The 25,416-nt window shown below is 49.3% G+C and overlaps 2 protein-coding genes and 1 long non-coding RNA gene across 4 annotated transcripts in view; 2 read left to right on the top strand and 1 right to left on the bottom strand.

Moving 5' to 3' along the window:
- LOC142599220 (uncharacterized) overlaps nt 1-25,416 on the top strand; it is a 434,245-nt gene that overhangs the window by 241,905 nt on the left and 166,924 nt on the right. The gene's annotated exons all lie outside the window — the stretch shown is intronic.
- LOC142599305 (Fanconi anemia group G protein-like) lies at nt 1,968-10,129 on the bottom strand. Its single transcript, XM_075739176.1, has 7 exons — nt 9,760-10,129; nt 8,931-9,124; nt 7,705-7,873; nt 6,397-6,530; nt 5,863-6,010; nt 4,952-5,038; nt 1,968-2,288 (listed from the first exon to the last, which is right to left on the bottom strand). The coding sequence occupies exons 1-7, from the start codon at nt 9,941-9,943 to the stop codon at nt 2,053-2,055; spliced, it is 1,152 nt and encodes a 383-aa protein (XP_075595291.1). The 5' UTR covers nt 9,944-10,129; the 3' UTR covers nt 1,968-2,052.
- LOC142599163 (transitional endoplasmic reticulum ATPase-like) overlaps nt 20,307-25,416 on the top strand; it is a 35,985-nt gene continuing 30,875 nt past the window's right edge. The window contains exon 1 of one of the 2 annotated variants that reach the window (XM_075738925.1): nt 20,307-20,660. In XM_075738925.1, the coding sequence (XP_075595040.1) occupies nt 20,644-20,660 (17 nt within the window). In that variant the 5' untranslated portion in view covers nt 20,307-20,643. The remainder of the gene's footprint in view (nt 20,661-25,416) is intronic. The other variant, XR_012832820.1, reaches the window with a different exon arrangement.

Raw genomic sequence — 25,416 nt, 5'->3', positions numbered from 1 at the left:
ATAATATCTTTCAAATTTTCTCCTTGCCAACCCGGCATGTGATTCTTAAAATAGCTGCGGATGTCAGAGGTGGTTTGGTCCACAAACACACTTGCTGCTAATTCATTATTAAAATTCTGGAGAGTCATTCCCCCATACATCAGCAAAGCCTGTCGCAATCTTCCTCAGTAGTTGCTGGGGTGTTCCCCTGGCCTCTGTCTACATTCCTGTACTTTAGTTCAATTTACTTTTATCTCCTCACAAGCTCTAATTGCATTTATAAGATTTCTAACATACACACACCACCACCACCCACCCAACCCCCGTTCGGCAATTATCTCTATCTGTTTGATTATTATAATCCCAATTAGGATCAACCTGAGGCCAGGCAGTCCAATTTCCTCCTGCCTGTAAGGTTAATTCTGCATTCTTTTTGATTATCTTATCTTTCTCATCTGAACAGAATAACTCAATAACAGGTTAACATTGGCCCAGGATGGATTATATCCTGAAAAAATATTAGAAAATAATGATGCACATCGACCCACATCTTCCCTTAACCCAGGCATTTGATTTCCCCACATGACCAAATCCCCACAGTTCCAGGGGTGATGGGTGCATACATGTAACACTGAAGGTGAGGGAGGAACATTATATACACACACACACCCCACCCCACCCCATCCCCAGCTGCACTGCAAGAGGATTAGGGATAACATTAGAAACCATAGGGCAAAGCCCAGCAGAAGCAGTGGGGACAGCAGAGGCAATTGGGGGGGAATCAACAAGTGATACAGAGGGAGTATAGGGTGGTGCAGAGATGGGCTCTGCAGGTGCCTCAGTTAAATTACTCACAACTGCTGCAACTAAAGTTCCTCCTCGAGGTTTTTATACTCCTTTTTGACCATCCTCTTTATGGTGGTCATATGCCCAATTATCCCATACACACCAATAATCCAATTGCTGAGGTTTTTAATTTTTCAAAATTTTCCAGCAAATTTCTTTAATTCGAAGGATCCTTCACCAGGCCATACCCCCACTCCTTTAAGTGCTGGCCAGTTGTGTTGGGTTTGTGTGGCAAGGTTTTGGTAGTGGGGGGAGGGGAGGGGCTACAGGGGTGGCTCCCGTGAGAAGCTGCTAGAAGCTTCCCCTGTGTCTGATAGAGCCAATGCCAGCCGGCACTGATTCAGATTTGATTTTATTTCTCATTCCTCTACTCTGTTTTGCTTAGTAATAAATTCAATGAATTTTCCTCTCTCAGTTCAGTCTGTTTTGCTCATGATGATAATTAGTGAATGATCTCTCCCTGTCCTTATCTCGACCCACAAGCTTTTTGTTATACTTTTTCTCCTCTGTCTAGTGAATGAGGGGAGTGATAGAGCGGCTCTGGTGGGCACCTGGCCCCCAGCCAGGGTCAACCCACCACACCAGTCTTCCTTACATAGCATTGCCATCCTTTTTTTTTTTTGTTTAGATAGACCTTTAATACCATCTATTTTCTTCCAGTTTTCTAAAACCTCAGCTAAGGGCGTCCCTTTCTATATGCTGGGTTTATTTCTCATTCTAAAATTGTACATCTTATGCTGATCAGGCTGCGCAATTCTCCCAGTTTTGCATCTTATGCTGATCAGGCCACACAATCCTCCTTTAGTGCACTATTTTACCAGTACTTAAAATTTTGAAGCGGGAATTTAAGACTCACCAGGTTTGGTGCCTCCTGACACAGCCAGGCCCCGCACAGGTCCCAGCTGCTCAGCATCCTACCTGTCAGTTGAACGCCAGACCCATAAAGCTGGACTTAAAGAGATCACCAAGAAATCTGCAGGTGGGAGGACAGAAGAGTTTTGGTACTATCCCCAGGCTGGGAAGTCAGCTGCAAGTTGTCAGGCCAGCTGCCATGCTGCGCTGCACCCTGCTCTGTCTCACACCAGCCATTGCTGCCTGCTGGGGAGGCCCCTTCTCCCAGCAAGGCTTCATCACCTGCTGAATTGCACTATGGCCTCCTTGCTCTCACTCAGCTTGGCCAATGCCCAGTCCTGGTGCAGGTATCCAGCTGCTCTTACACGCGAGGCATCACAGCCTTTCCTTCTTCTGGGATGGGAGTCCATCTGCCAGCCCTGCCCCTGCTGATGGGTAGTCCAGCTGCTCCAGCCTCTCCTCCACTCGTAACATCCATGGGATCAGGTCAGTCATCCGGCTGATGACCTCCTCGCACATGGTTATGGCATCCTGGTGCCTCCTGGCCTGCTCCAAGGCAGACACTGCTTCCAGGAACACCTCAAGGATCCTGGGCAGAGCTGAGCCACCATCTAGGGGCACCTAGGAGCAAGAATGATGGCAGTGCTCAGATGCAGAATTGCAGAGCACCCAGCCAAGCAGAATGACCCTGTGCTTACAGGGAACCCAGAGATGCTGCCCAGCAAAGCTCAGACCCATTTCCACAGACACAGGAGCCTGTCAGAGGAGGCAGAAGCTGTGAAGCGCTAACAGCTCAGCAGAGTCAAGGCAGCAAATCCCTATTCTTGAAGTGAAGGACATCCAAAACCAGGCCAACAGACAGCTGCTCCCCGCAGAGAAGGGGAAGCTGTTTCTCCAGACAGTAGTGGCAAGCAGTCTCTGATGTGAATCTGCTTCTCACACTGCCCCACCAGCAAGTAGGCTGGGGGTGCACAAGAAGTTGGGAGGGGACACAGCCAGGACAGCTGACCCCAACTGACCAAAGGGATATTCCATACCATATGATATCATGCTCAGCATATAAAGTGAGGAGAAGAAGAAGGAAGGGAGTGACATTCAGAGTTATGGCATTTTTCTTCCCAAGTAACCATTACACATGATGGAGCCCTGCTTTCCTGGAGATGGCTGAACACCTGCCTGCCTCTGGGAAGTGGTGAATGAATTCCTTGCTTTGCTTTGCTTGTGTGCGCGGCTTTTGCTTTACCTATTAAACTGTCTTTATCTCAACCCACGAGTTTTTCCACTTTTACCCTTCTGATTCTCTCCCCCATCCTGCCGGGGGGGGAGTGAGTGATCGGCTGTGTGGTGCTTAGTTGCTGGTTGAGGTTAAACCACAACAGTCCTTTCTGGCGCCCAATGTGGGGCTCAAAGGGTTCGAGATAATGACAGGTTTGATTGGAATGTGCTAGATCAAATTTATAGCTGTTATTGCTGTTTAGCTATTAATTGGCAGGCTCCTGTGCTTGCCACGGGGCTTGCTTGCCTTACTGTAGAGTCTAGTGCTCGTGAGTGGCTGCTTTTTGCTTTTGCTGCTTGCTGTACTGCCGTACTGCTTATCATCTTACTGTGCTGTGCCTGGGAACATTTTGATAACAGCAATGGTGATGTGCCTGGGCTGGCAGATGGCCAGGGCATCGCTGCTGTTTTTGTGCTGCTGTACCTGACAGGCCGGAACTCCAGCATGCACTCGAGCTGAAGGGACTGTGACCTGTGGATGAGTTCAAGCTGGAGCAGGACACCCCAAAGTGTCTGTGGCTGTGGATAAGTCTGTGACAGAGCAGGTACATCTCGAAGCATCTGTGGCCGTGGTTATGCCTGTGCCACAGCAGGTATACCTCTGAAGGGATTGTGGCCCAAGGATAAGTCCATGCTGGAGAAGGTACACCTCGAAGCATCTGTGGCTGTGGTTATGCCTGTGCCACAGCAGGTATACCTCTGAAGGGATTGTGGCCCAAGGATAAGTCCATGCTGGAGAAGGTACACCTCGAAGCATCTGTGGCTGTGCATGAGGTCATGCTGGAGCACCTCAAAGCATGTGGCCCACAACAAAGCAGGTACTCCCCTGGAGGGACTGCAGCCATGGGTAAGGCCACGTTGGAGCAGGTTTGCTTCTGAAGGGACTGCGGCTGTGGGCAAGGCCGTGCTGGAGCAAGTATATCTCTGAAGGCATTGTGGCCCATGGAGAAGGCCACGCTGGAACAGGTGCACCTCGAAGCGACTGTGGCTGTGGATAAGTCTATGCTGCAGCAGGTGTACCCCTGGAGAGACTGTGGCTCGTGGATAAGGCTCCACTTGGAGCAGGTACTCCCCTAAGGGACTGCAGTCTGTGGATAAGTCCAAGCCGGAGCAGGGGCAAGGGGAGGAGTTCATTGCAATGTTAAATCTGATGGTCTGACTCGAAGGGACCAGGGGTGGAGACTGTAATGGAAATACCTTTAAATTGTTGTAACCCATGATTTGAGTTGCATGTTATAGGAATTACTATAGCAGGAAACACCTGAACCAATGGAGGACAAGCCTTACAGGAAGCAGCGCAAGTGCAGCAGTGACTCGACCTGAGCTGGTTTTGGTGCCCAGTAACTCCATGCAACACACCACCTCTCCTGTCCTGAGTGACCACGATAACAGATGGAGCCCAAAGTCATGGACTAAATGAACAATTTGTGGCCATTTTATGGACATCTTACAAAGGTGGTCCATAGACTAAGGGAATGACATCTGTGTATTATATCAAAGGATGGGAAAGGGGGTGGGAGTTAATGAAGATATATTGGATAGTGTGGGACCTGAGCATGATGTAAATGGTATGGAATAAGGGGTGGAGAATGTGCTGGTTTTAGCTGGGATAGAGTTAATTTTCTTCATAGTAGCTATTATGGGGCTATATTTTGGATTTGTGCTGGAAACAGTGTTGATAACACAGGGATGTTTTAGTTATTGCTGAGCAGTGCTTACACAGAGAGTCAAGGCCTTTTCTGCTTCTCGCACTGCCCTGCCAGTGGGATGGCTGGGGGTGCACAAGAAGTTGGGAGGGGACACAGCCAGGACAGTTGACCCCACCTGACCAAAGGGATATTCCATACCATATGATATCATGCTCAGCATATAAAGCTGGGGAAGAAGAAGGAAGAGGGGGATGTTGGTAGTGATGGTGTTTGTCTTCCCAAGTAACCGTTACATGGTTACACTGGGGGGGGGGGGTGAGTGAGCAGCTGTGTGATGCTTAGTTGCTGACTGGGGTTAAACCATGACAGGAGGTCTGTTTGGATTAGGAAATATGGATTAGAGGAAGCAGCTGCTGGAAGGTTTTTCCCCCAAGAACCTGTGAAACAGGAACAGACAATATGGTCAACAACTCTGGTCAAGTCCCAAGCAGCTGCAATCACTTGCCATTTCTGGCATCTGGAGATGCACCTAGATGAGCAGAAGCAACACTTCAGAAGCACAGCTATGCTGTTCTCACTCGCTATAGCACAGCTGCTTCCAGAAAGAGGAAGAGCAACCAGGATCACATAGGGACAGGCAGATTTCTGCTCACCACACAGCATCAGGAGATATGCAAGATCACCCAGAACACACTGAGCTTCAGGTTTTCAGTTCAAGGTGCTCCGAGCTGCCTGGAACAGCATCTCCCATCACAGCCGCAGACCTAGTTAGACCAGATCTTGGGCCATTCACTATGGGAGAGATCCCTCTCCACAGCTGTGTTTCTATCTTACAGATTTTGAAAAGCTGAAGAGCTAACTCAGTGTACACTGCTATGACCTGCTCCTCTCAGGCAGACTAAGGTTGCTATAGCTAATGCACACCTCCTCACAGCCACAATCTGCCTTTTAAAGGCCTCTTTACTAGATACTTTAAGAGACTGATACTCTGACACAAAAACATAACCTCTTCTCCCAAGCCACCAAGAGCATGAACTGGGACCCAAAGGTCTTGCCACATCCAACAGCCAGGTGCTGAGCAGGAATTTTGCATCTAGCTGGGCTCCTTCCTGCCAGCTGCTGAAGGCAGCATCACAGCTGGATCGTTGTAGTCTGCTTTGAGGACTCCTCCAGGGTAAAACAGGCTCCCAGAAGGCAGGAGCCTGCATGAAGCTCTGTGCAGGCTCTGCTGGGAAAAAATCAACCCAGAACTACAGGAAGCAAACCTTGTAGAGCAGAGCCAGGGCTTGCAGCTCCATGTCAGTCTCCCCCAGCTCATGATACACTGCTGCCATGTGGGACAGGGCAGGAAGGCACTGGAAGTCTACCTGGAGGGCCCGTTTCAGGTGCTGAAGGGCTGTCTGAGGCTTGTCTTGGATATATGGAGAGGTGCGTGTTGCAAGGACGTCTTGCTGACATCTTTATTGTTCAGTGGGATCCAGATCCCTGCTTTGCTTCCCCAGTGATCACCACTAAACAAGGGTAGCACTTTAGCCAAAAGCATTCCTCCTCAGGCTGGTTTTTGAGCTTCTTTCTCTGCAGCAACCCTTTGTGCTCAGACAAAACCCCTGCCTGGATTTTGCAGCCTCCTTGCCTAAGGAGGCTGGGGCCACAAGGGCAGCTTCTGCTCAAGACCTAGCCTTCCTGCAGTAGCCTAGGACCATGCAGAGGCAGTGTGGACATCAGCCTGAGCCTCCCCATTCCACTCTAGGCTGCATTTCCCCTCTCCCCACTGACAGTGGAGAGGCTCGGCCATTACTATTCGCCAAGTGCAGCAGCCGAGGCAGGTGTAGATCTGGGCCAGGACCCTCTTGGAACAGAATCCTCCCACAGCTTCCTGGAGGAGGGAAAGGGTGGTGGCGAGATGCCCAGCCTCCAGCTCCTGCAGCCCTAGGACAGACTGAACATCTCAGCTCTGCAGCTCCCCTTCCCACCTAGCCTGGTCCCCAAACAAGCATACGTGCCCTTTTCTTCCCAGTGCCATAGGGACCTACCTGATCCTCTTCATACCCAGCAATGCACAGCAGGATGGTGCCAAGCTGCCATCTTTCGTTTGATGATGTTGCAAGAGAACAAGCCACTTGACAGAAATGTCTAACAGAAATAATAGCAGTTTCCAAGCCCAGATACCAAGATGCCTGCCTTTGCCCAGAACAAGGGCAGAGGTAGGTGCTGGGCAGGTCCACCTGCGCATTCATGCACAGCAAAGGCGGTGCAGATGGGGAAGTACACACAGAATCTCAGAAAAACTTTTTCCAGCACATCTGGGCCATTACCCAGCAGGATGCTTTGGGTTATTAATTCATTAATATTTATCGTGAATGGTATTTGCTTTTCTTTCAATCCCCATTTCAAGCTTCCCTCTGAGGACACCCTCACATGCCCATGTCACATTCACATTTGCCACCTCCCTGCTGGAAGCACTATCGCCACCCTAGAGGCTTTTGAGAAGCCTGTGGGCAAGAGCTCCCCTGCTCTCCCTCCTCAAAGGAAGGCCCTGTGTCAGCCTGGGCAGAGCAAGGCAGCTCTGGCTGCCCCTGAAGCTGCAGGGGTTGTCAAGACAGTGAGTGAGAGAAAACCATGAGCGGGACAGAATGCAACAGTCAGATGAGATCAATCAACTGCTGTGATACCAGGCTACAAGGCTGCACAACAGCTTTGCGTGGCTCCTGCAGCACCATAATACAGCAGGAACAACGTGCTTGCAACAAGGCAGGTGCCAGAAGAAAGGAAAATCCTCCTAAGCTCCCTGCCAGTCTTCCACTTTACACAAGATCGCTGCAGGGCCCAGACACCTACCTAAAGCCACAGATGGGCAGAGGAACCCTGTGACAGTACAGAGAAAGGCTTAGCTGGGGAAAAAGCAGAGAAGCTCTTTGAATACTGAACAGCAAAGTTGAGACTCAGAGGCTCAGCCCAGGTCCTCTTCCAAAGGAAGAGCCCAGAAAACCCAAAGGGCTGGTTTGCTTGGGAAGAGCAATCAGGATAAGAGCAGGGAGGGGGGGCCCTGGGATGGGAGAGCAGTAGGAGGCCATGCCAAAATGAGCTCCTCCTCCATGCAAACCTTGCAGGAAGGCTGCTGCAATGCACAGGATCTCCTTCAAGTCCTCGATGCACTGTACAAGGGGCACGGAGGCCCCCTTGGCAGGCACTCGCAGGGAGCAGTTCATTCCAGGCACTTGCAGGGAAAGGAGTTCATTCTCCCCACTGCTACAGCGAGCTCTCCCCAGGTCCTGTGAATGCACAGAGGAAAGAGAACAGGGAATGCTGAAGGGAAGCAGGAAACACAGATTCCAGGGCACAGGGAAACAGAGGTCCCACCAAACTCTTTGACAGTGCTCTCTGTGCTGGGGAGCAATGTCCTACCACCCTCTCACTTCAACTACAACCCACTTGCTGCAGTGATTCCTGTCTGGCCCAGGGCAGCACCTCCCCACCTCAGAGTGAGGTGCACCTCGAGGGGTTCCTGGCAAGGCAGATCCAAGTGCTGCCAGAGGGCATTCAAAAAGGTGGGACCCCTCAGCAGCCCTCACACAACCTGGCCCTCCCAATCACAAGTGAAGGTTCTTCTACATCCCACTGCTCACAGCTTACTCCCTACAGAGGCTGGAAAAGTCCACTTGCAACCCCCTTCCAGCCTGCCCAAGTTGCCTGTCTAGCAGGCAGGAGATATTCTGGGACCCATTAATGCACTCAGGGCCATTAGGCTACACTGGGACACCAGGGAGAGGATTACTCATGGTAACTGGGAAGCACTGATGGGTTCAGGTCTCCAAATGCCACAGCAACATTTTACAGAGTGGGTTTTATGACAAGCACAGTATTTATGCCAGCTCTGCCTCCTTTAGCAAATCCATGGGTATTTATATCAGCACAGATATAGCTAGGGCACACACTGTGACTACTTGGAAACTCCCAGTGACAGCAAGAAAGCAAAATACAAGTCCCTCTCAGCCAACAGGCTAAACAGGGCTCCTGGCACCAGCAATTCAGACACTCTCCCTTCAAGGCAGAGCACACAAGCTGGCTCATGCCCACCCAAACAATTCATCCCACACATGGCTTGGGTGCAAAACACCTGACTTGCCCAGAAAAACCTTCAAGTGCCAGCTGTGGAGTGAATCAGGCTACAAGACTAGCAGGAGAAGAAGGATAGCTGGCTTAAGGATCCCCCCAAGACTAAGACAAGACAGCTAATGCACACTCCAGAGTTGTAGGGGTGGTACCAGCAGGCAGATATTCCAGTGCAGGTAACCAGGAGCTGCGCAGCATCCACCTGTGCCCAGTTACCTCAGCATTGCTCAGTACCCTGAAGAGGCCAGTGATGCTTCCCAGGCGGCTGGCTGCCAGCCACCACGCTCCTTGCAGGGCCCCCAGTCGGCACAAAGGTGCTTTCAGCTCCTCCACAGTTAGGTCCTGCAGCACCTTCTGCCACAGCTCCTCAGTGCTAAGATCCTGCCCACAGGCCCCACAAGCCTCCAAAACTGAAAAAATAAAGAAACAAACCAAAACAAACAAAAAACCCAGCTATGAAACAACAGGTCAGTGCCCTGTAGCAGACATGTTCCCAAGAGGGAGGGAAAACCTCAAGCAAGCATGGGCTCCTCTTAGTGAGGGAGGGAATGGGGTTACAGGGCTTGCCTGGCCTCAGCGGCATGGAAACCAAGCTCTCAGACAGTGCAGTTAATGGCGTCACATACAGGAGACAACACACAGTTCCGAGCTATGACTCCAGCTCTGCCAAGTCCTCCTGAGGTCACTTGCCCAGGAGCAAGCATGTGCTAACACTGCAGATCTCCCTCTGACTTGCAGCCTATTTCAGTTAGTTTTCTTTAATTATTATCTGCTGGCTTCCAAGAAAACACTTGTTTTATACTGTCACTAAAACTTTGCTAGAGACTCGGCACCTTATGCCTTGAAAACTCTTGTTTCCTTTAAAACCTTCAGCCCATCCCTGCAGGCTGCAGCAGGCAGACAGCCACACAGCTGCACATCATCCCTGGCTGCAAGCCACCTCACCTCCTGCCCTTCCTGGCAGAGCCAAGCTTCCTTGCTCACAGCCCCCCCTCCTCCAGCCTATCATTGCACATCTCCAAAGCACAGAGAACGATCTCCTTACCCTTGAGGAGCCCCTGGCATATTCCTTCTGCTTCTCCTTCGATGGCAGAGTCAGATGCTCCCATAGTAAAAAGCAGGGAGTTGTAGAGGATGGTAAGCTCCAGAGGCAGGGCAGGGAGGGCAGCCCTGTGATCACAGCCAACCCAACAAGAAAGTGAGCTGGCTAGGAGAAACCCTACAACCATCCACGCTAAGATGTCATCACCCAGCTTTGTGACAACAGAAGTTTCCTGTCAAGTATTTTTGCTGCTGTTGCAGTGAGATTTAACAGCTTGGGAACTGCACTACCTAGAGTGACAGCAGATGTCACTTCTCCAGAGGCTGACACTGCTTTAGACATCCATTCCTCAGCTATTCAGATGCTGCAGTCCTCCAGGACTGAGACCTTTCAGCTCTCCCAAAAGAGCATCAATAGCCTACCCTATTCCAGTACACATCTACCCTTTTGCACAGGTTTCCCACACTGTATCTCCCTACCTTTAATCAGGTTTCCTCTATAGCATAATTGTAGCAGGGAGCCCCTTCCCCAGCTTCTCAGGAAAGGTTGCCTCATTTTTTCCAGAAACCCCCAAGCCCAGCCACATCCCCCCGCAAGATTAGGTAGAGGTCAAGGCTGGGCCTTAACCCCTTTGCAGGTGCAGTTCAGCTTAGGAACGTTTCATCCCACTCCCTTCAAAAGTTTGTTTCCAGCACTGGGACACCAGAGCTGTAGCCCAGTAAACATAAGTGCCCAGGAAGTGGTAATTCCCCCCTGTGGTGGGTTGACCCTGGCTGGGGGTCAGGTGCCCACCAGAGCCGCTCTATCACTCCCCTCCTTCACTAGACAGGGGAGAAAAGGCACAATGAAAAGCTTATGGGTCGAGATAAGGACAGGGAGAGATCACTCACTAACTATCGTCATGAGCAAAACAGACTGAACTGAGAGAGGGAATTCATCTAATTTATTACTAAGGAAAACAGAGTAGAGGAATGAGAAATAAAACCAAATCTTAACACACCTCCCCCCACCCCTCCCATCTTCCCAGGCTCAACTTCACTCCCGGCTTCAACCTCCGCCCCCCCCTCAGCGGCACAGGGGGACGGGGAATGGGGGTTACGGTCAGTTCATCACGCGGTGTTTCTGCCGCTTCTTCATCCTCAGGGGGAGGACTCCTCTCATCGTTCCCCTGCTCCAGCATGGAGTCCCTCTCATGGGAGACAGTCCTTCACAACCTTCTCCAACATGAGTCTCTCCCATGGGCTACAGTCCTTCATGAACTGCTCCAGCGTGGGTCTCTTCCATGGGGTGCAGACCTTCAGGAGCAAACTGCTCCAGCGAGGGGTCCCCCACGGGGTCACAAGTCCTGCCAGCAAACCTGCTCTGGCATGGGCTCCTCTCTCCACGGATCCACAGGTCCTGCCAGGAGCTTGCTCCAGCATGGGCTTCCCACAGGGCCACAGCCTCCTTCAGGTGCCTCCACCTGCTCTGGCATGGGGTCCTCCACAGGCTGCAGGTGGAATCTCTACACCCCCTCATCCTCCCTCCATGGGCTGCAGGGGTCAGCCTGCTTCACCATGGTCTTCACCACGGGCTGCAGGGGGATCTCTGCTCCAGCGCCTGGAGCACCTCCTCCCCCTCCTTCTGCACTGACCTTGGTGTCTGCAGAGTTTCTTACATCTTCTCACTCCTCTCTCTGGCTGCAAAAGCTCTCTCTCTAACTGGGTTTTTTTTCCTTCTTAAATATGTTATCACAGAGGCGCTGATTGGCTTGGCCTTGGCCAGTGGTGGGTCTGTCTTGGAGCCGGCTGGCATTGGCTCTAACAGACACAGGGGAAGCTTCTAGCAGCTTCTCACAGAAGCCACCCCTGTAGCCCCCCCACTACCAAAACCTTGCCACACAAACCCAACACATTCTACCCCTCACCTCTGAATCACATATTTAAGAATTATCATTAAAATATACATTCAACACAAAAACTTCACAAACACTAATCACATCAACAAGGAAAAAGAAAAAAGAATTCCCCACACCAAAATCAAAACAACACTATCACAACACCAAACAAGAGTGGACAATACACAGAAAATCCACCTCTCATCCCTTCACCACTATTTCACTCTCAAGCTACATTCAGTCCATGTTTTGCCCGTTACCTCTTCCAATTAGTATCCTTATCTCGATTTTCTTGAGCCCCACGTTGGGCACCAAAAAGGACTGATGTGGTTTAGCCCCAGCCGGTAGCTAAGTGCCACACGCCACTCACTCACCCCTCCCAGCAGGATGGGGAGGAGAACGGAAAAACAACAGTAAAGCCTCGAGGGGTTGGGATAAGGGCAGTTTACTGGGACAGCAAGGGAGAGGGAAACAATCAACAACAGTACTGATAACAGATAGTAACAATGGGTGATAACAGATAGTAACAATGGGTGATAACAGAGAACAATTTACCAATCCAACGACCGACCAGACACTGAACCCGTCCTGGAACCACATCGAGCCCACCCCTGCCCGACTAGCCCCCTTTTATGGTGAGCATGATGTCACATGGTATGGAATAGCCCCCTGGCCAGCTTGGCTCACCTGTCCTGGCTCCTTGGGAAATTAACTCTATCCTTGCCAGAACCAGGACAACCACCCATGCTTCGGGTCCACGGGAGAGAGAGAGCAAGGCACGGGACAGGGCAACCCGAGCCAGTGCCTGGCGCGATGACCAGGCCACCACTCAGGCCGCATCCTCAGGAGCAGGTCCCGGAAGCCGCATCGCTGCTGTTGCTCCGTCGCTCCTCCGGACCCTGAGCACTGCACTGCCTCCAAGAGAGACACTCACCAGCTGGCCCGGCAAGGGGGGCAGCCTGGGCCTCGGCATTCCTTCCCCTCCCAGCCCCGCGACGACAAGCAGGCTGCGGCCCAGCCCCAGGCGGCAGCGTTCCCTTGGCAGCCAGCACCGGAGGCAGCGCGGCCCGGGGATGGGCAGAGCCGAGGCTCAGGGAACGGGGAAGGACGTAAGAGAGGACACATCACAACCCGCCAGTGCCCGGCCAGGGCCTGGCTCTCGACAGCCCAAGCTCGCAGGCAGCCTGGCTCCAGGGGCGGGGCAGGGGCGGTGGCACCACCACCTGCCCATGCCTCGAAGGCAGAGGGGTGATATGGAGGGCTGTGGAGAGGATGCCCACATGCTGGCTGAGTGCTCCAGCCACAAACAACGGGCATGGGAAGACTCAGCAGCATGACTGCAGCCGTTTAAAGAGGAACTAGTCACAGAGATGGGAGAGAACGGAGCCCAGGGGCCTGGGTGGCAGCTGCAGGGATGTCAGGGGCCAGTACTACAGCATTAGTGACCATAAGGATTTCTGTCAGCACAAATACAGTCAGGCAGAAAGCTCCTGACCAGGTTACAAGACCTATTTGGGCCTCAGCCTTGGAGGTTAGCAACATGTGTTATCAAGACTAACCTTGTCACCGAAATTGGGGAATGAAAGAAAACTCCTTAACACCAATTTAGCATTAAGAAGCAGGCATTTCCTTTTATTGCAGCGCTGGGTGTCAGGAGGATAGTTCCTCTAATCAGGCACACCTAATGCTGGTTCTCTTGTCATATTTATACACGAATATTACAAGGATTACAAAGTGGTACACTCCCCATTACAATGATTGGGTCATATTTCTTCGCCTAGTATGCAAACTAGAACGCATGCTCAGTTCCTTTCTCTGCCTCTATCTTTTGAGTAGGGGGTATAATTTGGGTAGGGGGCTTAGGGGTCGGTGGTCGTGGGGCCTCTGGCCCAAGTTACCTTTCCCCTAGTTTCTCAATATTTCGGTGTTGGTAATTGTTTGCTATATGCCTCAGGAAGATAAGGATGCTCCTGGAGGCAATTAGTGTCCTCCCTTTCTGAAAAGTACGTACATAAGGACCTTGAAGTGTCTTGTAGCTCCTCCTTTTTATCATGATGTGTATAGCAGGTGCTCATTCTAAGAATCGTTAGCCTTCTACCTCAAGTAATAATGAATAGTTTCTTATCACATATAAGTAGGCCTTCGTTACAGGGCTATCTTTTTGGCTACATTTCCCCCCTTTTGGAACTTTTAAGATCTTTTCAGATTCTTTTAAGTTTCACCTTCACCTTTTTCTATCAGAGCCATATATATATATCAGTAGATAGATTAGCAGTAACCATACCTGTCCCGACAGGGCAAGACATCTTACATAGTTGACATACCCTTTCAAACCCCATTCAATTTGATTTTTAAAGGCCCTTCTGTAGTTACTTGCCACTGATCCAAGGGGGCTTTCTTAACTTGGGTATAGTGGATTCATGGTTCAATTCCTTCAACCTTGATTGCTGTGTAAGTTGTCAAAAGAATCTGGAAGGGTCCTTTCCACTTTTGTTGTAGCAGTTCAGAGTTCCAAGTCTTTATGTAGACGTGGTCGCCAGGCTGGTATGGATGCACGGGGGTATCAAGGGTCAGAGGTTCAGATAAGATGACGTATCTCTTTAGACCTGCAAGTGTTTTTTTTTCCAAAGAGACCAAACATTCACTTAAATCATCATTTCCCCTTATAGTAACCGCTCCCAGAAACGCAGGTAATTGGTATGACCTTCCATATATTATTTCATAGGGACTGACCTTTTTATTAGTCCGAGGTTGTACCCTAATTCGGAGGAGAGCTAAAGAAAGGGCTTGGGGCCATTTTAATGTTGTTTCCTGACAGAATTTAATTATTTGTCTTTTCAGAGTCTGATTCTTTCTTTCAACTTTCCCATTAGATTGCGGTCTCCATGGAGTATGTAAATCCCATGTAATATTCAAGGTTTGACTTAATTGTTGCAAAACCTCAGCCACAAAATGTGGTCCTCTATCTGAGGACATCCCAATTGGTACACCAAACTTAGGTATTATTTCCTTTAATAAGCATTTAACAACCTCCCGTGCTTTGTTGGTGCGACAGGGAAAAGCTTCAGGCCACCCTGAAAAGGTGTCCACCAAAACCAAAAGATATGGATAGCCATTTTGTCTGGGTAACTCAGAAAAATCAATTTGCCAGTAATCTCCGGGGGAGTTCCCTCACCTAATAACCCCTGGGGGTGGCCTCCTTTGGTTAAGAGGGTTGTTTTTTAAACAGACTGGGCACTTCTCTGTAACTGATTTTATAATCTTAGTCATTCGAACACTACGTACTTGTGATTGGAGGCTGTCAATCAAAGACTCCACTCCCCAATGTGTTTGTCTATGTCTGGCCTCAGTTATTTGTGTCATTAATTGAGGTGGCACAATAACTTGCTCATTGGGGGTTATCAGCCATCCTTCTGGATTTTCTGTTGCTTTTAAATGCAATGCCAATTTACGGTCTACTTCACTGTAAAAAGGCTTAGTCCCTGGTAGCTGTATCTTTCTATCTGGGATTAGTGCTAGAATACCTTGTTGTGCAACCTCCTTGGCAGTGTAATCTGCCAAACGGTTTCCTATATTAACAGCAGATTGCCCAAACTGGTGTGCCCGGCAGTGCATTATAGCAACCTCCTCCGGTTCCTGGACAGCTTGGAGAAGTTGTAAAATTTCTTCTTTGTGTCTAATAGAAGATCCTTGTGCCGACAGCAATCCTCTTTCTTTCCAAATGGCTCTGTGAGCGTGCATGACACCAAAGGCATATTTGGAGTCTGTCCATATATTTTACCTGTTTACCTTTAGCTATTCTCAAGGCCTGACGTAGTGCAATCAGTTCTGCTTTCTGCGCTGATGTGTCAATGGGTAGCGCCTCGGCCTCCACAATTTCTGTAGTTGTAACAATAGCATACCCGGCCCTTCGTTTCCCATCCTGTACAAAACTGCTACCGTCTGTAAATAGCTCCAAATCAGGGTTAGTCAAAAGTTTGTCATGCAGATCTGAGCGACTGGAACAGACTTGTTCAATTGTTTGCAGACAGTTGTGGCTCAAAGGCTCCTCAGAGGTGACTTTGAGCTCTACATCATCTTGTTTTAATAGTATCACCTGATATTTAAGCATTCTGCTGGGGGATAACCAATGTCCCCCCTTTTGTTCTAGAACTGTGGTAATAATATGGGGTGCATATACAATCATCTTTTACCCCATGGTTAATTTCCTGGCTTATGGTGGCCACTACGGCTCGCAAACATCCCGGCCATTCCTTACTTACAGGGTCCAGTTGCTTAGAGAAGTACCCGACCGGTCTTTTCCAGTCCCCGATCTTCTGGGCCAATACTCCCAAAGCGAGATGTTGTCTTTCATATACAAATAGTTCGAAGGGCTTAGATAAGTCCAGCAGCCCTAGTGCAGGCGCCATCATTAAAGGTTTTTTTTCAGACTCTGAAAGGCCTGCCTGCATTCAGGGTTCCAAGGCAGGTATTCTCCCTGTGCCTCCTTCAAGATGTCGTAAAGAGGTCTTACCAGCAGTCCGTAGTTGGATATCCACAGACGACACCATCTGGCCATTCCCAGGAAAGCCCTCAGGTCTCTTGCTGTCTTCAGTTCTGGGATCTGACAAATGGCCTCTTTCCGATCTGTTCCAAATCTCCGCTGGCCCTGTAAAATCTCAAATCCCAGGTAAGTGACCATTGGTTTTGCAATCTGTGCCGCCTTCTTGGACACTTTGCATCCTCCTTGTCCTAAGAAGTTTAACAGGTTTATAGTCATTTGTATACACTCCTCCCAGGTTTCTGCTGCTAATAGGATATCATCCACATATTGCAGCATAACTCCTCCAGGATGGTCTCTTCTCCGTTTTTCTAATTCTTTAGCTAACTGGTTTCCACAGATTGTTGGACTCTTTTTGAATCCTTGAGGCAACACAGTCCAGGTTAGTTGAGTTTTTCATCCAGTGGTCGGGCTTTCCCATTCAAAGGCAAAAATAGCCTGACTCTGTTTTTCGAGAGGTATACAAAAGAAAGCATCCTTTAAATCTAGGACTGTGAACCATTCATGTTTATCTTTGATTAGTAAGTAAGTAATGTATAGGGGTTTGCCACCACCGGGTGAATGTCCTGCACTATTTGGTTCACAGCTCGTAAATCTTGCACTAACCTATATTCCTCACCCCCTGGCTTTTTAACGAGTAAGATTGGGGTGTTAAATTCTGATTTGCATTATGTGAGCAACTCATATTCCATAAAGTTGAGTATTAACTTTTCTAATCCCTTTTTGGCCTCTGTCCTCAATGGGTATTGTTTTTGTCTTACCGGGTTTGTTCCAGGTTTAAGGATAATTCTTACTGGTTCCGCTCTTCTGGATCTACCTGGAACCTCACTAGCCCATACCAAAGGCATCACTGCATTCTCCACCTCCTCGGGAATTCCTTTGTTAGTCTTAGGTTGTTCCTGCAACATAAAAACTCTTGCCTCAATGGCTTTAGATTCAGGGATTAATAATTGAACTTCCCCATCTTTAAAGGTGATCTGCGCTTCCAATTTACTCGATAGGTGCCGTCCCAAGAGCGGTATAGGACATTCAGGCATATATAAAAATTGGTGAGTTACCCTTTGTTTTCCGAGCTTAAAATTTAAAGGATGGAAAAAGGCACGCTGTTCCGCTTTCCCTGTGGCATTCACAATGTTTACTGTATCATCGCTCAATTTTCCTTGACAAGTATTTAACACAGAATAAGTCGTCCCAGTATCTACAAGAAAATCTATTTTCCTTTTTCCCAGCTCTACTGTAACCAGGGGTTCTGCTGGGGAGGTTTCCCCTGGTCCCCTTCAGGACTTAGTTAAGGGGAACTGATGTGGAAAGGGAGCTGCTTCTTGATTGTATCGTGCCTCCTCCAGGACCTCTGGACTGATAGGAATAGGACCCCTAAAACGGTCCTTAAACTTCTGACAATCCCGTTTCCAATGTCCCAGTTCTTTACAATAGGCACACTGATGATCTCCTAAGGTATTGCTGGTATTTTGTGCTGGAGGGGCCCCGCCTCTCTTCCCCCATAGTATTGCCGTCCTCCCCTGAAGTTACTGTTTGCTGATGCTCCCTGCAGTGCAGCTCTCAGGTTACCGTCTCTTTCCCTGTCTGTCTCTTTCCCTGTCTCTCCGTGCCTGTCTCCACTCCCTTTCGTTTTCTCGTTTCTCTTTTCTAACTTCCTTCCCTTTCTCCCTGTTATCAAAAACCATCCATGCAACCTCCTACATCTTTCATTAATTCCAAATCATCCTCCTCATCACGCCCGCGCTTCAAACACCGTTGCCCCGTACTACAAGCACGGCAACACCTTCACAGCCTCCCGCTGCCTTTTCCTGCTTGTCTAATGCTGATGCCAATGCCAGGGGGTCTTGCAGGGTAAACCCACAGTCCTTCAGCCACTCAGGATGATTTCGCAAGGTGAAAAAAAAAACAAATCAACATAAGGTACCTCATCCCATTTCTTCTCCCTTCTACAAAACAACATCAATTGTAATATTGTATTATATTACAAATTCTTATTCTTGGGCTGTTTTTCCTGATCATCCAATTTATACATCATCCACCAGTGATTATAATACTCAATTTGTTGTCTTTTTATAAGAGGGTCCCCTCCTATTTGTTTCCAATGTTTTAAAATACACCCTAGGGGAGATTTCTTTAATATTCCCCCATCCACCGAAGGTTTGTTACCCATCGTAACGCAAATACCACAAAAACCACAGAACAAAAATTGACAAATGACAAAAGTGACAAAAGTAACACAAAACCATTAAAACACAAATTCTTGATTGATCAATACCTTTCAAACGTTCTTACAAAATTTTCAAATCACAGTACAATAGCCCCTCGCGTAGCTCACGCCATGGCTTACTTGAAGGCAAAGGGGGCCTCTAACCCAAAATTTTAAATCACAATTAAAAGTAAGAGAAATGCCTTTTACCTGTCCCAGGGAACGTGCTCAGAACTCTTCGGTCAGGGGGGATCGAAGGGTCTCCCCGAGAATCCCTCGGTGCCGGCTGGAGGTCCTATGATCCCACGGATCCGTCGAGATTCAAAAGCCTTGTCCCATCTGGGTCGCCAAAACTGTCACCGAAATTCGGGAATGAAAGAAAAGTCCTTAACACCAATTTAGCATTAAGAAGCAGGCATTTCCTTTATTGCAGCGCTGGGTGTCAGGAGGATAGTTCCTCAAATCAGGCACCCCTAACGCTGGTTCTCTTGTCATATTTATACACAAATATTACAAGGATTACAAAGTGGTACACTCCCCATTACAATAATTGGGTCGTATTTCTTCACCTAGTATGCAAACTAGAACGCATGCTCAGTTCCTTTCTCCGCCTCTATCTTTTGAGTAGGGGGTATAATTTTGGTAGGGGGCTTAGGGGTCGGTGGTTGTGGGGACCCTGGCCCGAATTACCTTTCCCCTAGTTTCTCAATACTTCGGTGTTGGTAATTGTTTGCTATATGCCTCAGGGAGATAAGGATGCTCCTGGAGGCAATTAGTGTCCTCCCTTTCTGAAAAGTACGTACATAAGGACCTTGAAGTGTCTTGTAGCTCCTCCTTTTTATCATGATGTGTATAGCAGGTGCTCATTCTACGAATTGTTAGCCTTCTACCTAAAGTAACAATGAATAGTTTCTTATCACATATAATAAAAGTAGGCCTTCATTACAGGCCTTTCTTCTTGGCTACATTTTCTTATTATGTATAATATAAGCAGGCCTTCATTACAGGCCTTTCTTTTTGGCTACAACGTAATTAAATTATTCATAAGCACCTAGGAAAAAACAAGGGAGTGCCTACCAGCACTGGATGGTTGCAAACAGGCATCAGACACATCCGATTCTCCCTGATGTGAGCAGGGCCAGGGCTGTGGGTACAATGCCACTTGGCTCCAGCAATGATTCTGGCCCTAAGGAAACACCACCCAGGTGGGGATACAGGGATGCAAGTGCCCAGACCGGGAAGTGGTGTTTGGAGGGCAGCAGGTCATGGAGGGGTGGCTGGCAGTGGTGGAAGAGCTGTGGGGAGGCTGTTTCAGGTGGTTCAAGGGGAGCTAGAGCTTCAAACCCCTGATGGGGCAGGGTCTGTGCTGGGAAGAGTAGCTGGGAGTCCTGTGGTGGGACCTGGCAGGACAGTCCAGCCCTGCCAAAAAAAAAAAAAAAATCAATCAGGGAAAATAAAACCTGCCAAAATAGATAAATAAATAGAGGAAAGGAACCCTGCTAGCACCTTTAGATGGAGAGGAAGGACCAGGCCCCCACACATGCCCTTTCACTCAGGGGGAAACGAAACCTCTGGAGGGGATCCCCTCCCCCCAAAACCTCGCCGAGGCAGCCCTAGAACCGCCCCCGACGAGGCCAAACCCACCTACACGTGCAACCCCACCCCCACCAGTTAAGCCCAGCACACCCAGCGAACTCCGACTGCTCCCCAAGCACCCGCCCCCCGCCCCTTCTGATTGGCTGCAGCCCTCCCCGCGCGTTTCCCTTTCTTCGGGCCCTAGCCCATCGCGAGGCGAGGCTAGCCCGGATGGCTGTCGTGGTGGGACTTTCCGCCTAGATTTTCCCATTGGTGGATTTTTGCCATTGGCTGCCCGACCCGTGTTGCTCGGTAGAAAAGCCACGGCAGGGGCAGTGCTGCGATTGGCTGACGGGTGTTGCGCTTGGCTCGTGATGATTGGGAAGGGAGAGGAGCGGGGAGGGGAGGGGAAGGGAGAGCAGAGCAGAGCGCTCGTTCTTTTTTTTTTTTTCCTTCATCCCCTCACTTCCGTCCCCCCGATTGGCTGAGGCGCTGGCCGGGCGGAATTTCCGATTGGTCAGTGCACGCTGTTGCTAGGCAGGCGAGGCAGTGTGGGGTGGAGCTTTCCCTTCCGATGAGTCGGCTCTAAGGCTCAGTCAGCGTGAAGCGTTCTGACCTGCTGTCGCCGCGAGCCCGCCTGAGACCCGTCGTCGCCGGCCGCCTCCTCTCGCCCCTTTCCCCACTAGCGCCATGGCCTCAGGATCCGAGTAAGTGTGGGCCGGCAGGCCGCGGCCTAGGTCTGGCCGCGGCGGTGCTGGGCCTGGCTCGGCCTACCTCTCCTTATTTCGTCTCCGCGCGGCGCTGCTCGGATCGGGCCCGTCGGCGGGCTCGATCTGGCCCATGATCCCGCTGTGTCATGCAGGCTTTGAGGAGGTGGGGGTGGGGCTGGGAGGGGGATGGGCCGCACCTCGCGCGCGCCCGGCCAGACGTGTGCCCGCAGGGGGGCCTCGCGCGCCGCTGCCCCTCCCCCCGCCCCCCGGCCGGGCCTCACCAGGAAGTGTCGAGTCATTGAGAGGGCGGGGTCTGGCTGTACCCTTGCCCGGGGTCGTCCCACCTGGGCTAGGCCTCAGCCAGGGAGGGCTTTGTCTTCTAGGCCCCAGATCGCCGGGGAAAGCGGCCGAGCGGCTGGCGGGGCAGCGAGAGGCGTGTCCTGGCCTTCTCCCCGCAGGCCCGCAGTGGCCCTCGGGTCGGGGCTATTAGTGATTTGGCATTAGAAGAGACAGATATGTTGTGTCGGGCTGACCTCTCTGGTAGCTGAGGCAATCGGTTATATTTTCGTCTCCGGTGTCTTGCCTTGCTCTGTTTTCAGTTCCAGGCTGAGAGTCATCTTTTGTGCTCCTCAAAAATGAGTTGAGTGATACTGGTCTCTCTGCTCCTAGCCCACGTGCACAAGCCACTTCATTGCCCCTTGAAAGGAGTAAAAATAGAACCTAAAGAAAACTTTCCAAATCCAAGAATATTTTAAGTGACTTGTTGGCATCACCAGAGGCACTTTCAGTCCCTTTAGTGTCCGTGGCTTATCTTCTCTTTTTCTTTTGCAACTCCTGCAATTTAGACCTATTTGGTCCTACTCAGTTCCAGCAAGGTTTGCCAAGAATTTAGTGTCCATGGTAGAGCTTGTGATGGTCTCAAAGGCACATTTTGAGTCTGAGTGAGGTGAACAGTGTCTTTAAATTAAAAAGAAATTTCTACTTTTGCAAAGTTGTTCTCACCACATAAGAATCAACAAAAGTTTTTTCTGCAACTGGAAAACAGTTACTTTTTAGTTGCAATTTTGGGGTCAATGCTGTTGGCAGCCATCTTGCTGAATTGAGCTTTAGCACAGAGAGTAGCATTGCAAGAGCTAATAGAGTGTGGTTTCTGAAGTTTCTCATTTTCATGTGCATACCTGTCTGAAACAGTATTTGAGAACTTGGCATCTTGAGTGTGGGTATGAACTCACTGCTTGGTTGTCATGTGCTGTTCCGGTAAGTGGTTGCAATCATCAGATACTTTGCTCATTTGCTTCAATGGATACAATGCTTTATGCATTTTTTTTTTTAATACTTACCTGGGGAAAGTAGTTCAGTCTGTAACATGGATGTTCAGGGTGGTAAGAAACCGCTGACAGGTTTTATCTCAGAAGTGAGTTCATGAGGGTATTGATAAAAAGGCACACCAGCATACAGAAGGTATGGCTGTTTTCACTTTCATTACTGAAGCTGGAGTAATTTTGAGTCAATGACTTTTGTATATTTATCATGGACTTGCAGGAACAACTTTGTTCCCTGCTTTATGTGGAGCTTTGGAGATTGATAGTCATTTTCAGAAGAATCAGTAATTGCTTTCTGCTCTCACTCTTCATACTGTCCACCACAATGCATAGCCTCTGGGAGTTATTACATACTGAACAAGGGGAGCTCTGACACAGAGAAAAAATATGTAAGTTTTAAACAAACAACCCCCAAAAACCCCGCCACCTTTTCCCTGTGTCAAATGGGGCTATTGGACTCCTTTACTGAGAGAGAAAAGGAGGCTAAGGATGGAAACTGGGAACCCATTATTGTTGGTCTTTAGGGCTAGTACATATTTGCTTCAATTTTATTGATGTCTTGCGCTTTATATGCAAGTTTGTCCATTAGCTGTGCTATTATGTCCTCGCTTCTGGCCTCTGTCTAGGGGCAGGCTTGATGCAGGCTTTGAATTTCCTTTTAATTCCAAAACAGCTCTAAAGCTACATTTTTGTGTTTGGTTTTATCTCTTTGAGGTTAGTGAAAGAAAGGAGCTGGAAGGAAAGTGTGTGAGGGAGCTGACAAAAGGAGTGAGTAGGGAAGATGATCTAGAGGATTTGCATCAGGCTCTCTCTGATGGGAAACTCATTGAGGAGCTTTAAAAATTACCTATGTTAGCTCTCTGTCCTGCCTTTCGCTGAATTTTACCAGCACATATAAGAAAGTTGGCAGGAGAGAGCCCCAACCCATGCTTTAGGCTTTCCTGCTTACTATTTTCAGTTCAGGCTTTCCTTCCCTGAGGCATAGATGTCAGGGATTGTCTGAGCACGGTTGAGGGTGTGTAGACATATCTTGCTCCATCTCAGTTACAGCATGAGGAACCCCCAGGTGAGATGCAATGAGGGCAAATGGTGATAGTAATAGTCTAAATTGCTACTGGAAGATGGGTAGTGCTTGTCTGTCAAAGTCCTTACCCTTGTCTGTAGGAGAAATAACATCACTCTCCTGTGTAACTGTCATGTAATTTCTTAACTTGTTTCTTTGCAGAACTGTCAGGTCAGATAACTGAAGCTGACCCCATGCATTTAGATATCTGCATGCTGTTTCTTGGAGACCTTTATTCCATTTTTAATGCCTCCAAGCTTTTCAATTGCTTTAAGTGCAGTAATGTACTGACAACATTGATCTAGCTTGCTTCTTACTTAGGAAACTGCAGATTCAGTTCTTCAGTACTAAAACTTTTTTCCTCACATTCAGCAGAACTAAGTGGACCTCTTGCTGTGCTGTTCAGCACTGCTGTGTGTCGGAAGGTATCTGAACTTCTTTTCCAGATTTATACAGCTTTAGGTTTATTTAAAGTTTTGGTCCAAAAGCTTCCACTTGCTGCCCAGTTCCTCTTCCATTTATTTTTATCTTGTATTTCAGACCATTTTTTAGGCTACACAGCAATCTCTGCATCCTGAGGGACAGCCAATCAGTTTCAGTGACAGTTTATGTAGCCAAAGTCTGGCAGCAGTTTCTTATCAAAATGCCTTTGGATCCGCATCTCATGTGCAGAGCGGTACTGTGTTGGGTTTGCGTGGCAAGGTTTTGGTAGCAGGGGGGGTTACGGAGGTGGCTTCTGTGAGAAGCTGCTAGAAGCTTCCCCTGTGTCTGATAGAGCCAATGCCAGCCGGCTCCAAGACGGACCCGCCGCTGGCCAAGGCCAAGCCAATCAGCGCCTCTGTGATAACATATTTAAGAAAGAGAAAAACAGTTAGAGAGCGCTTTTGCAGCCAGAGAGAGGAGGGAGAAGATGTAAGAACATCTGCAGACACCAAGGTCAGTGCAGAAGGAGGGGGAGGAGGTGCTCCAGGCACCAGAGCAGAGATCCCCCTGCAGCCCGTGGTGAAGACCATGGTGAAGCAGGCTGTCCCCCTGCAGCCCATGGAGGAAGGATGAGGGGGTGTAGAGATTCCACCTGCAGCCCCTGGAGGACCCCACACCAGAGCAGGTGGAGGCACCTGAAGGAGGCTGTGACCCCGTGGGAAGCCTGTGCTGGAGCAAGCTCCTGGCAGGACCTGTGGATCCGTGGAGAGAGGAGCCCATGCCAGAGCAGGTTTGCTGGCAGGACTTGTGACCCCGTGGGGGACCCCACGCTGGAGCAGTTTGCTCCTGAAGGTCTGCACCCCGTGGGAGAGACCCACGCTGGAGCAGTTCATGAAGGACTGTAGCCCGTGGGAGAGACTCACATTGGAGAAGGTCATGAAGGACTGTCTCCCGTGAGAGGGACTCCATGCTGGAGCAGGGGAACAATGAGAGGAGTCCTCCCCCTGAGGATGAAGGAGCAGCAGAAGCACCATGTGATCAACTGACCATAACCCCCATTCCCCGTCCCCCTGTGCCGCTGGGGGGGGCGGAGGTTGAAGCTGGGAGTAAAGTTGAGCCTGGGAAGAAGGGAGGGGTGGGGGGAGGTGTTTTAAGATTTGATTTTCTTTCTCATTCCTCTACTCTGTTTTGCTTAGTAATAAATAAGATGAATTCCCTCTCTCAGTTCAGTCTGTTTTGCTCGTGATGATAATTAGTGAGTGATCTCTCCCTGTTCTTATCTTGACCCATAAGCCTTTCGTTATACTTTTTCTCCCCTGTCTAGTGAAGGAGGGGAGTGATAGAGCGGCTCTGGTGGGCACCTGGCCCCCAGCCAGGGTCAACCCACCACAGGTATGATTTACATTCACACTTTGAACAGGCTAAATTGTTTCTTTCTGGTGTCCCTTAGCTCAAGTTTTAAAATCTACCTGCTAAATTATGTTCCAGTGTCCAGGAACTAATGCTGAGGCAAGGTCCTTACAAGTAGGTTGTTATTTTTATTCACTGTTTTAACCACAAGATCCTGTTTGGCCTGACAATGTATTGGTTTGAGTTTTCTTATTGTGCGCTTAGTTTTCCTGGAAGTCCCAGACCTTTAAGGACTCTACCAAGACCATGTTTTAGGTTGAAGATGGAATTCATGAGCTCCTTCCTGGATGTATCCAGCAGCCTTTCTTGTGTCTTTGGGGGTTTAGAGAATGGATCTGTAACATCTCACATGGTCATTGAAAGGGATGGATGTTGATTTCTTGCCTCTTGCACTCTTTAATGAGGAGAGGAAAAAGGCAGCTTTCCCAGTGCTAGCAGTCCTGGAAAGACATGTTTTACAATTCCTCCTTTTGTTCACTTAAAATAATGTTGCCTCTAATTTCCAACATGTTTCCTATACTACCAGGGCTTATGT

This window comes from Balearica regulorum, chromosome W (genome assembly GCF_011004875.1).
Source record: "Balearica regulorum gibbericeps isolate bBalReg1 chromosome W, bBalReg1.pri, whole genome shotgun sequence".
NCBI classification, from domain to species: Eukaryota; Metazoa; Chordata; class Aves; order Gruiformes; family Gruidae; genus Balearica; species Balearica regulorum.
Note: the sequence above shows the minus strand (reverse complement) of the source record. Positions and strands in the feature narration are given on the sequence as shown.